This window comes from Squalius cephalus, assembly GCF_949319135.1.
Source record: "Squalius cephalus genome assembly, chromosome: 10".
NCBI classification, from domain to species: Eukaryota; Metazoa; Chordata; class Actinopteri; order Cypriniformes; family Leuciscidae; genus Squalius; species Squalius cephalus.
This window is the reverse complement of record NC_137131.1, coordinates 9,581,117-9,594,535: the sequence shown is the minus strand read 5'-3', so window position 1 is coordinate 9,594,535 and position 13,419 is coordinate 9,581,117. Positions and strand designations below refer to the sequence as shown.

Sequence of the window (13,419 nt, the reverse complement as noted above, 5' to 3'; positions counted from 1 at the left end):
CGTAAAACCCCGCTGGACCTCAAAGTTGAAAAACCGTCAATGCAAGTGAATGGGAGAAAATAATTATTTTCTGGTCCCGTTTGAATTGTGCCATGAATGTGAACATATGTTGTCTGTGAATTTTTTATATAACAATTCATGTTACGAGTTTGACAGTATATGGTAGGCTATGATTCTTCGGCCAGCAGTTGTGGAAAAGACATAAAGAGAAAGACTACATGTCGCCTATGTGACGTCACCCCATAAAGTTGACTTACCCGTGGTTTTCACCAACTTCAACGATTCTGTCCTCTCCCTGAAAGAAGGCGGTGAAGTGCACCAAAGACACAGCCATGTTTAGCGGGATCCGTGAGCTAGTCCGTGTGCGAGTGGTGTTGACGTTTCAAACGCGTCGAGAGTTGTAGTCCACAAAGTGCTCTCACACAAAGTCTAACCGTATCAAACTTCTACCCGCTAAATTGTATCATTCTTTACACGAAAAGTTATATAAAAAATTCACAGACAACATATGTTCACATTCATGGCACAATAGGGTATATGTCGAACGTCGCATGACGAAACCGGAAACCTGGTCTCATCGCATCCGCTTGTCATAGAAAGTGTTAACAGCCGTATGAACTGACGCCGATATCTATGGAATTTTAAGGTAATCAGCTAACCTACCTATCTCACTTTATTCTATTTAAATATCTAAACGTTAGTGTGAAGATTTTTTTTTTTTTTTACTTTTAAATATCGATCTTCACATGCGAGGGACATTGGTTATGATCATCTTTGCTCGCTCCTTTTAAGTTATCTTGAGTAAAACAGTAAAAAAATGCAAGAAGCACATACAAAAGACCTGAACCGGAAGCGATGCGTTCTGTTTTCCGGTTTCGTAATGCGACGTTCGACATATACCCTATTCAAACGGGACCAGAAAATAATTATTTTCTATAGAGCTGGTAAGTCCCGCCCCTTCCGCTAACCCCAAGTGGACCTCTAGGTTGAAAAATCGTCAATGCATGTGAATGGGAGAAAATAATTATTTTCTGGTCCCGTTTGAATTGTGCCATGAATGTGAACATATGTTGTCTGTGAATTTTTAATATAATTTTTCGTGTAAAGAATGCTACAATTTAGCGGGTAGAAGTTTGATACGGTTAGACTTTGTGTGAGAGCACTTTGTGGACTACAACTCTTCGCTGCTTTCGACGCGTTTGAAACGTCACCACCACTCGCACACGGACACTAGCTCACGGATCCCGCTAAACATGGCTGTGTCTTTGGTGCACTTCACCGCCTTCTTTCAGGGAGAGGACAAAATCGTTGAGGTTGGCGAAAACCACGGGTAAGTCAACTTTAATGGGGTGACGTCACATAGGCGACATGTAGTCTTTCTCATTATGTCTTTTCCACAACTGCTAGCCGAAGAATCATACCATATACTGTCAAACTCGTAACATGAAAAATTATATAAAAAATTCACAGACAACATATGTTCACAATCATGGCACAATTCAAACGGGATCAGAAAAGAATTATTTTCTCCCATTCACTTGCATTGACGATTTTTCAACCTAGAGGTCCACTTGGGGTTTTACGGATGGGCGGGACTTACCAGCTAGCCTCTCAGAAAATTGCAATGTATTTAAAATCACTTCAAAATGTGCCCCCTCAATTTGAATGGGCATGATTCTTCTGCTTTTATAAAGATGTCATGACTTTTTCAACATGAAAAACCCATCAGTTTGTCCCTAGAGATTGTCTCATCCTACTTTACCATGAAAACACATTCCCACTACACATCACAAAGACACGCACATTCAAACCCAAAACTGCATTCATGCTCAATAAATAAAAACGCGTTGAAAACTAAAACAATTTATACATGCAGAGCTGCGTGTGAGGAATACAATATGAGGATTATGATAAATACGGTGATAATGATGACAAAAAATAATATTTTTGATAATGCTGCTGACATCAGTGATAATGATGATGATGAAGAATGACAGCGTCGGCTCGAATATTAACAACGCGAATATTAGTGACACGGAATATGATATGAATGATGAACTAACGCTGCAGTGACATCTTTTGTGCGGCTTTGTTTGCCTCTACATCAGAGGAGGTGGATTCCACATTCGGGATTTTGAAGAGTTCCGTTGCCAGGCAACAGCTGTGAATATGTTTGGTCAGGTGGAAGTGTGACCCGGTTAGAGAGGAGAGGATCGCTCTAATCTAACTCTGATCCTTCACCCCAGCCTGACAGAAGACTCTTGCTGCACGCTTGCTTTCTTTCTAACAGGGGTCTTTACTTTCATGTGCCCTTTAGGTGGCATCAAAGTCACTATAGCCACCATCCTAGCGCTCAATCTCACAATCTCAACAATCCTTGAGTACATGAGTTACAAATTATTGATTATAATAGTCTAAATGTGAACTGATTTAATGCAGCCTGTGAGACGAACAAGCGGTTAAAATGTCATTCTGATCTGTGGTTCACAGTGAGCTGCACATCAAGTGTAGTGTACACGCAAAAATATTTTGGCAAAGCTGAATTTTCAGCATCATTATTCTTCAGTGTCTCGTTATTATTCAGAAATCATTCTGATATGCTGATTTGCTGCTCAAGAAACATTTCACATTATTAAAATGTTAAAAACAGTTGTGCAGTTTTTTTGTGCAAACGTGATCTTTTTTTCTGGATTCTTTGATTAATTGAAACCTCAAAAGAACAATTTGAAATAGAATTTTTTGTAACAGTTTAAAAGTCTTTCACTTTTGATCAATTGAATGCATCCTGATTCCTTGCTAAATAAAAGTATACATTTCTTAAAACAAAATCCTACTGTCCCCTTTGGAAGCTTGTTTCTTGTTTCTTGTTTTTAAATTTAAAAAGTAATTTTTATCTTTCAATTTTGAATTTCTTCTTGTAATTCCAATTTATATCTTGCAATTCTGACTTTTTCCTCACAGTTCCAAGTTTATATTTCATAAACTTGATCTAAACTCAGAATTGTGTGAACAAAATCAGAATTGTGAGATATTAACTTGCAATTTGTAGTAAAAAAAAAAGTTTATATCCCGCAATTCTGACTTTTTTCTCAGTATTGTGTGATTGCACTCACAATTGCAAGTTATAAAGTCTGAACTGCGATTTTGAGGAAAAAAGTAATAACTGAAATTAAAAAGTCACAATTACCTCACCATTACCTTACCATTTTTATTCAGTGGCACAAACAAGCTTCCATAGGTCTCAAACTTTTCAACAGGAGTGTATTTTTTCTTTTTTTTTAAGCATTCACATACACAAAAAAACATAATTATGTTTACAACAAGAAGAAAACATGATGGTGTAAAAATATACTTAATTAAAGTTGTTCATTCAACCATTTTATATAGGGTCTTTTAAAAAACAAAATCACAGATTAATGCATACAATTTCCCAGACAGATGTGTTGAAGCATTTAAAGAGATAAACTGCTGCTCATTATGGTGTCAATAAACAATATCTGTCATGCAGACAGAGGCAATGGTACAGAGAGGGCCCTTACTGTAAATCTAATTGTCGCTAAGAATGGTGAACACAGTCAATTGACTTTCATCATTCTTTGCCTATCTATACTTGTGAAATGCTCAATTACCCAAGTCATTTTTTTTCTTAATACTGTTGGTTTAAAAAAAACAACTACATTAGACTTTTATATTTCAGAGATTTCATTGCTGCTGAACTGCTTTGCTGATTTATGTGTTGTCAGTCTGTAAGCATTAGTGCAGGATACTGCTTCATTATTAGTCACAGAAAGCTAAGAACTCGACGAGCTGAATAGAGCTGTAGTTACCAGAATGAATTAATCACTAGCTATTCCTGAGGCTAAATGTTCCTCAGTACGATTACAGAACGCAGGCAATCAACAATTAACATGGAGCTCTGAGCATTTTCTCAGAGAGGAAGTCAACTTCTATAAGACTATCATTCAGAGCTTTGCAGGAGCATTGAAAATTGTTGTTAATTTGGGAGTTTTCCAAGTTAAGGTGGGAGTTTTTCAAGTAAAGCCTTCTGTCCGGCGGTATCAATCCCTGGTAGAAAAAAAAGTAGCTAAATCACAGTAAGGTGGTCAGCTGTATATATCACCAGAGGTGTTTTGTCCTACGAGCAGGGCTAAAGCCAGAACATTCATTAAGGATTCAAACAACAGACTTTTCTCATCGCTGCTGTCAGGGAAATGCTATCACAGCCTTAAGATCAACACAAAGAGATTCAGGAAAACTACTCTATGTGGCTGGTTTGCTATGCAGTTGGTGTTCACAAAAAGTGTTTTTTAGTCGCTATGGCCTTGCTAGGTGGTTTCTAGGGGTTTCTGGGTGGTTGGTAGGTATACTGGCCCAAAAGATCAGTTGAGTCCAAATCTCTATGATATTCTAAAAGATGTTTCTGCCTGTTATATAATCTGCCAGATGAAAAGTCCCCTAATGTGTTTTTTTTTTTTTTCAAATCTTACTCATTGTTGCATAACCATTTGTAATGTAAGGATCCACTGAAGGCAAGTTTTAGAGAACCCAAGTGCAGTTTATTAGAAAAAATATTAAATATGAAGCAAAAACATGGCGTGGCATGAAAAACTCAAAATCAGGACATGGACATGGACATGGAAACAATAAGACACACGGCAAACATGAGGGCCTCAATACATGTACAATACAATCCTCCTCAATACAATACAACAATGAACAGATGATTAACCAATGACAAGACACATGGCAGGATCACATGACAAACAGGGAATCACATGACAAGACTCAGAAACATGACAATGACATGAAACATGACCAAAACAAGACCAAATCGTGACACCATTAAAACATTTAAAAAAAAACTGGATGCTTTGAACATTCAGAGAACATTCCGAAATAACTCAATGGAATGTTAGCAAAATATTCTAAAAACATATTTTTGGCAGTTGGGCTAATTCTGTTAAAGTTTATATCAGTTATCTGAAACTGGCGGAAAAGCATTGGGTGAAGAAAAATGGTCTGTTAAAATGAGTGCCAAGAATATTTCATGCAAACAATTAATAATTCAGTGAAAAGATTGATGAAAGATACAAAAGATATCTGAGCAAGTTCAACAAGAGAAAGCTCAACAAACAAAGCCACGACTTATGATTCGACTACCGCTAAAAGACGACTTCTTTCTTTCGCAAGTTGGAAAAACACGAGGTGGACAAGACAAGACAAGACATGAAGGAAATTCGGATAAGTGAGGCATGACAGAGTCTCATCTCATCATAATATTCACATTAATGAATTGAGTGCATGTTCATGGGCCGTAATTAACAGGAGTTACTGCGTATTTTTAGCAGCAGACGTCTCAGTTACATGCCATCTTGTGCTTTCTGTGTAGGAATGTAAATTTCTAGAGCGATATCTGTGGAACCACATATTGCGTTGTAAACCAGTCGACATCCCTTCAGCTTTGATGTACTGTCAAGCGAATGATATATGTTTCAGATTTAAGGTGTTGGGGCTGTGCTTTGGAGCAGACACTTTAGAACAGCAACTCCATAAATAGCTGCCAGGCAAGGACATGCACTTTTTATGAGAAAGGCCCCAAATACCGACCTCAACCAAAATTACATCTCGTTCATCAGACTCTCTCTCTCTCTCTTGCTCGCCCTCATGCCCTAAAAGCTTCTTTAGGTTTGCATCTGTGCTGTCAAAGTCCGCCATTCTTATCGCTCCACAGGAGAGAACGCCAATAAAGAAGAGTGAAGTCTTAACATGAGAACCTCTAAAAGCTGAAACAACCCCCCCGTCTGTTTCAGTCGACTCCACACAGCTACCAATGAGTTCACACTGCTGTCAAGCAAGTCTCACCTTAACAAGCCTGCTCTCATTTCACAGCCATAAATTACAGCTTAAAAATGCAGGAATGGATGCAAAGTTATCAGCTCATGGTGTGACATGAGAAAGCACTCAAGAGCATTTTGGGAATGTACAGTATAATGTATATTTATTCCCTCCCATCTTAACCCAAAGTCTAAAGGCAAAAACTCGCAAATGAGCAGAATGAGGGTAATACTGAATAAAAAGCAGAAAAATAGTTTCCCTTTCAAAAAATTGACTTCCTTTCAATTCATTTGACAGAGCTTTAATTGAATTGGAATGTCAAGAAGAAGAATTCAATTCAAAGAAATTCAACACAGCATTCTGAATGAAGTGTTCTTCCATCCTCGTCCTCAATCTGTCATTTATTAAATATAATATATATTATAAAATATATATTAACTAAATAGTTTAGGGTTGGTAAGACTTATTTTGCTCTCCAAGGCTGCATTTATTTGATCAAAAATACAGTAAAACAGTAATATTAAGAAATATTATTACAGTTTAAAATAACTGTTTCTTTTTTAATATATTTTAAAATGTAATTTATTGTAAAAGTTTCAGCAACATTACTCCAGTCTTCAGTGTCACATGATCCTTAAGAAATCATTCTGATATGATGATTTGCTGCTCAAGAAACATTTCTTATTATTATGAATGTTGAAAACAGTTTTTTTTTTCTTTTTCTTTTTTCCGGAAACCATCGTCTTTATTCAGGATTCTTTGATGAATAATAAGTTCAAAAGAACAGCATTTATTTGAAATAAATCTTTTGTAACATTATAAATGTCTTTGCTATCACTTTTGATCAATTTAAACACCCTTGCTGAATAAATATATACATTTATTAAAAAAAAAAAAAACGAAAATATTACTCCAAAACTTTGAATGGTGGTGTACTTGTTGCTGAGTTTGAAAATGTGCATATTTTCCTCACAAAATTATATTGCATGGCATGAAAACCAATGGAATAAAGCACATAAAATACGGCATATGCCCAAGTGAAAAAAATCTCCACCAAAATGCATTTGAAATACATTTATTTCATATAGTACAAATCCATTAACATATTTACTGACATATCGCTTGAGACGTAATGATATAATTAAACTTTATTTGAAGTACTTCTTTATTTCACTATTAGTAGTATGATCTCTGTATAATGTCAGTCTTTGAATGCAAGATATTTAAAGTGTACGTAAAATATTCTTGCAATAGTTCCATTTTAGCACAATCAAATATTCTTATTAGTATTTCCTTAGTTGAACCTCAGGACAACTTTCGGATAACTAAAGTGCATTACGTATAAAATTAGTTGTTCTAATTTAGCAGACTTTAAGTATGCCGATTTAGTATACCAAAAGTACAAGTGCAGGATATTTTTATTAAGTACACAACTATGTAACCCTGGATCACAAAACCAGTCATAAGTCGCACGGGTATATTTGTGGCAATAGCCAACAATACATTGTACGGGTCAAAATGATCGATTTTTCTTTTATGCCAAAAATCATTAGGATATTAAGTAAAGATCATGTTCCATGAAGATATTTTGTCAATTTCCTACCGCAAATATATAAAACATTTATTTTTGTGAGTGAATTATGCAGCACAATCGCGAACATTAATGTAGAAATTTAAAAGCAATTTTCTCAATGTTTCGATTTCTTTGCACCCTCAGATTCCAGATTTTCTAGTAATAGTTGTATCCCTAACAAACCATACATCAATGGAAAACTTGTTTATTATAGTCATACATTATGATTATATGTATAATCATATAATCATATTATAATGTAATCCTAAAAAATAAATGTGACTGGTTTTGTGGTCCAGGGTCACATATGTAAATTTGTTGTATACTTAGAATTAAATAAATGTATTACAAGCAATATGCTTTGTTTTTCAGCTCAGAAATTCTGTGTCCCACAGCATACAGAAAATGACAGAATTTTCATTTTGGGGGGAAATATTTCTTTAAAGGAAATGATGGTTCTAGGGGGTGGAAAATGGCACAGGAACAGGGATTCCCCAGCGGCATGCTTCATAAGTGAGATGCTAGATGAGTCTCGCTCACACTAGCCCTCCAGAAAACATCTCCCACCACTGCCCAAAGTGTCCCTTTACAGCAGTGGAAAGAAACTGTGCATGTGTGTGTCTGTGTACATATGCGTGAAACACACAACAGATTCCTCACATGCAAAAAACAGGAAGATAAGAAAAAACAAAAACAGTTCGAGTAGAAATGAGAGGGAGAAAATGGGGATTTCTGTACAGTGATAAAATAAAATTTCATACACTCAACTCTCTCTTCCTCCTTGTCTGTTTTTTCTGCATTATTAATGCATTCCATGTCCCTGTGCGGGCACTGCAGTAATTATGCTCGTGAAACCTTAAGAATGAACACATTTCTCTGTCTCTGTTTCCACCTCACAGAGTGACTCATACGCCAACCGCAGCACGTATCTGACTGCCACTGATTTTAATGTGTTAAAGCCTCCATTCATCAGCCAACATTCTTCTGTTGGGGGGATAAATAATTAACTTGTTATTTCAATTCAGTAAGGCTTAAATTGTCCAATGTACTATTGGTATTTGCAGCAGATAGATCTTAATAAGCACCTCATTACCTGTCACACCAAAAGCTATTTTTTTAAGAATGTTACAATACTAAAACAAGATTCATTTTTAGAAGAAAATGTGACTTGTTCTTGGCCCTGCAAAAGTCACCTCCACAATACAAGGGTGTTATGGGTGGTTCTGGGTCAAAAGAGCTTGCCCCAATATGATATTCTGCTACATCCTTAAGTGTAACTCTATGCTTTTTTTTCCCACCAATTTGTTTTTTTTTTACTTAAAATTATTAATACAATTACTAAGAAAAGTAACAGAGAAACGATATCATTGAAATTACTTTCAGAATGATTTTATCCAGCTGATGAACTATAAAAAACATTGACAAGCACGCGCTTAGAATAAGCAGAAAGATTTCGTCTGCTGGTGTGGATGCTAATATAGTTATCATTATCTTTATAGTTATCGTTCTTAATGGTTTCAAATTTTATAACACACTTAACATTAAACATGCAAACAAAAATTGAACCACACTGAAAGGACAAAATGAAAATGAAATAGAAATAAAATGAAATTCAAAAGTATAATATCCCTGAAGGTAAGATAGGTAGCATTCTGGCAGAATGTTTGATGGATATGAATGTGTAAGACACATTTTGAGAGCATGTAAAGAGCCAGATTTCCAATAGCGCAGTATTCAGTAAATTTCTAATAGCACAACTGCCTTTCTAATCTGATTCATTCTCAATAGAGTGTAGCTGAACCTTCATTAGTGCAAGAACTTTCATAAAGCAGGAATGTTGATTAAGTCAATCAATTTGTATGCATATTAGACATTTTGTTCTAATTATCTTTCTAACTCTCGTTTTAATATATTTAAATCTTCAGACAGCAGATTTGTGGAGAGTGTAATCAAGCTGTCACTGTCTTGATTCCTTAAAGCTAACATCTGCAGCACGTCTGCTACTGACATCCCAGGGAGTGTCAGGAAACGCCACATGGTCGGTGGCAAATTGGATGGGTTGAGCATATGGATGACAGGTAGCCAGACACCACCACTATATTTTCCTCATTAAGAGACTGCTAATTTGTCTTACTAAATGCAGCAGTATGAACCACAGAAGTGAGATTGTTAAATATACCTAGTTATGTTCACAGTGGAAAAAAAAATATAGATAAATACTGTCAGTCTGTTCATTAGAGCTAGGGATTTTTCAGTGACTCTTTCCGCAAGTTACATTGTTATGCCAGTAGGTGGCAGCAAGGTACTGTCTATATGAGCGAGTCAGTGAATCTTTCATTTAACCGATTCCTTCAAAACACTGATTCATTCAGGAAGGAAACAAGTGACTGGCTTTATCTGAAATCACATACTCTTTTGAGTAGGTACTTACTTTGTGGAATCTACAAAAGTATGTTCTATATAGTATAAATGCGTAGTATAAGTGTAATCCGGACTTACTACATTCACCATTACAGTATGTCATTATCATGTGACCTACCAGCGTCAGTTGTGTCGTATCACTGCCATTCATATGCACACTTCAGAATCTTGCCAGAAGTAATAGGTCATCTGGGTACTTTTTGCCTGCTCTTTTATGAGTACTGTGAATCGCGACTTAATACTTTTGTCACATACTGTTTTTGTCGCCTAGGGAAGTATGCCATTTCGGATCCAGCCCTTGTCTTTATGTGTAAGTCATTGGATGATTAATTCAGCCAATTCGCTCAATAATGCTGATTAATCTGGCAACAATACAATTGACTGTCTCTTTGAATGAGTCATTGAATCATTCATCTAACTAATTTGTTCAAAAATCCTGATTATTTCGGCTACTATTTGTTCAAAACACTGAACAAATCATAGGAATTAAACGCCACAGTGTGTTGCTCAGAGATATGCAACAGTTCTTTTTTTGGAAATATTTTCAGTGCCATTGCTAAAACTTGCAGACTTGCAGATCTGAGTTACCCAATAATATATTTTTGTTAGCTTAATCCTGTATAAAAATAATTGGCATAATGAATAACAATGTAAACAAATTTTTTGAGTATCATTATTATTATAAACGTTCCTCAAAAGCCTGTACCCTATTTGATGCTTCACATTTTAACATAATATATGGACAATAAAGTAAACTTAAAGGTGAACTAAGTAACTTTTTTTATCTTAACCGAACAGCTTCGGAGTCATTGGAATGGTTATATGACTATTTTCGGGTTGAATGGTGGTCTTCTCGCACCCCCCGAGCGCCTGTGAGCCGAAAAACCACCCTTGCAACTTTCGGGCCGCCGGCCTCAGCGTCAGGAAGTATCGTGTGATATCAGGTCTCGCGATGTAACGAATTGCTGACTGCACACATACACTATCTAAACATTTATATGCTAGCCTTCTGTGTATCATACATACCTCAGTGGACATGGCTCGGTGCGTTCGCTGGCTTCTTTGAAAACAAATGCACATTGACCAGCGGGAGAAGATGGGAGGGGGGCGAGTCGCCAACGAGTTTTGACGACAGTGTTGTCAAATATCTATTCCGAAGCTGTAGGGGGAGCTCTATAGTTAAACCCGCGAGCAAAAAGCGAGAAAACAGCGAAGAAATCGGCAAAGCTGCATAGTGCTGCTTTAAGTTGCTTCAGTGATGTTCAGTCCAGTATTTATCTTGAAATATAACTAACAACACTCTCAGAAAAAAAGGTACAAAAGCTGTCACTGGGACAGTACCCTTCAAAAAGATTCTAAAATGTACCATTTTGGTACTAATATGTACACTTTAGGTACCAATATGTACCTTTGAGGGACTAATATGCACTCTTTAGGTACAAAAGTGTACCTTTTTAAAAGGTAACGCCACAGTGACAGCTTTTGTACCTTTTTTTCTGAGAATGAATATTACATTAATTCATATGTTAATTTCATAAAAATCAGTAAAGATTTTACAGCAAAAAGACATAGGTGGAATTATACTAAAAGGCCTTTTACTTTCCAAAAAACTATCTTTAGCAAAGTTTTGATAGTGTTGATATTTGAGAAGCCTTAGAAATTTGCATATCAAATATGCTGCAGTTGACTCTACAGGGTTAACTGAACTATACTGCGGGCTTGTGCATATGGCTGAATGACAGCCACAGTGTGATAAACACAATAAACATGCAAATGATTCCTCATGCATATTTATGACATAATCTGATTATCAAGATTTTTTTCTGGAAGGAAACACAAACAGATGAATAAACATTTTTAAAATAGGTGACAGGGATCAGTACCTGTATGGATACATCACTGTAGGAGCCTCCAATCACTCCAGAGATTGCGAGCGGAACATCATCATGGATGGCGTAGGATCCATCCGGGCATGTGTACTCACTATCGTCCACTTTCGTTAGCGAAGCGCGCACAAATTCAAGCGACTGCTCCAGTGCGTACGTGTCCTTAGAGCAAGTGTCTAAAATGTGGGCACCTAACGTTACCCCGGGCAAAATCTGATCATCTTTATTGATCTCGTCCAGGGCTAGCAGCATTGCCTCCAGTCTCTGAATCCCTCTCTGTGCATTGATACGGCCACAGTCCTGAGCCCCCTCCCCCTTTTGATGGACAGGAAACAGGCCTCCAATCACCAGATCCCCCTCGATTATGATCTCCTTCTTGGTGATGTCAGTGTTGTAACCTGGGATAGCCAAAGCCTGGGGTGTCCTGGCCAATAGAAGCAGCAGTAGAGTGAGATGAAGCGGCCAGGAGGGACCGTGACCTCCGAAATGAGTGGACCTCTGAGCCATGGTGCGAAAAGATCTAGGCGCTTTGCAGGTCAATCCCTGTTTCTTCAGTCCTCTTATGTGTTGGAAAGGGATGGTGCTCAAGCTGTGCTAAAGGAAGACTTCAGACACTTTAATGTGCAATCGTAGGCAAACTCAAGCATCATCGCCATCTCCTGCTTGATCAGAATCTGTGGATCAAACAGAGAGAGAGAGAGAGAGAGAGAGAGAGAGCATTAGATGCTGCACTGTAATACACAACAACTGCTGTGATTTACCATTGCCCTTGGGGTTGTTTTTAATGAGAACAGTTTTCTTAGGGTGAAGAATAAGTCTAGGGTCATGTACATCCCACAATAAAAATCGAATTTGTCCTATGCACTTTTTCATCTGTCATGTTTTTCTTCCTAAAGAAACTGTCCACCCAAAAATGAGAAATATGTCATCAATTACTCACCCTCATGTCATTCCTCGTATGACTTTCTTTTTTTCTGCAAAACATTACATGGACAAAAAAAAAATAAAAAAAATAATACAATGGAAGTCAATGGGAACCAAAACTGTTTGGTTATCAACATTCTTATTTTATGTTCCACAGAAGAAGAAAAAAACAATCAAATAGTTTTGGATGGACATGAGGGTGCCTACATGAAGACAGAATTCTCATTTTGGGTGGACTATCCCTTTAATTCAATTGAGCTATGGTAACACAATTCTTGAATATTTTGTCACAATCCAAGAAGTGGTTTACATAATCCATTTGTGTTGGAATCACATGAATAATTTCCATCTGCGTTAAGGCAGCATTGCTGAATCTGGACAGGGGATTTCTAGTTTTCAGAGTGCATTGCATAGGACAGGATAGGGAGAATAAATGTTGAAATTAAGTGTTACTTCATGTGTTTTTATTCAAGATGAAAAAAGCATAAACTTATTTGTATGTAATGTTCTGCTGTGTTGGCATTATGCAGCTTTTCTATCATGGTGGAGTTGTTATTGAAGTGAAGAGTGAAGCTGGTGAAAATATGAGGCCAGTTCAGAGGCCAGTTTCCTTATGCTTGTGCTTCCCCACCAGCACCATATATAGTACCAGTAGTGTGGTTAAAACATTACATTTACAAATTCAATTCAATTACAAATAAAAGGCATTTGAGTAAAGTTTACAATTAAGTAACTGCAAATCATGTCATGTTGATTTGTTAAAAAAAAAAGAAAAAAAAA

General features: G+C 36.8%; 1 protein-coding gene across 1 annotated transcript in view; it reads right to left on the bottom strand.

Moving 5' to 3' along the window:
- Positions 1 to 13,419, bottom strand: part of grm2a (glutamate receptor, metabotropic 2a) — a 46,422-nt gene that overhangs the window by 19,822 nt on the left and 13,181 nt on the right. Inside the window, exon 2 of the mRNA XM_079884571.1 lies at positions 11,713 to 12,389. Within this exon, the coding sequence (XP_079740697.1) occupies positions 11,713 to 12,222 (510 nt within the window). The 5' untranslated portion in view covers positions 12,223 to 12,389. The remainder of the gene's footprint in view (positions 1 to 11,712; positions 12,390 to 13,419) is intronic.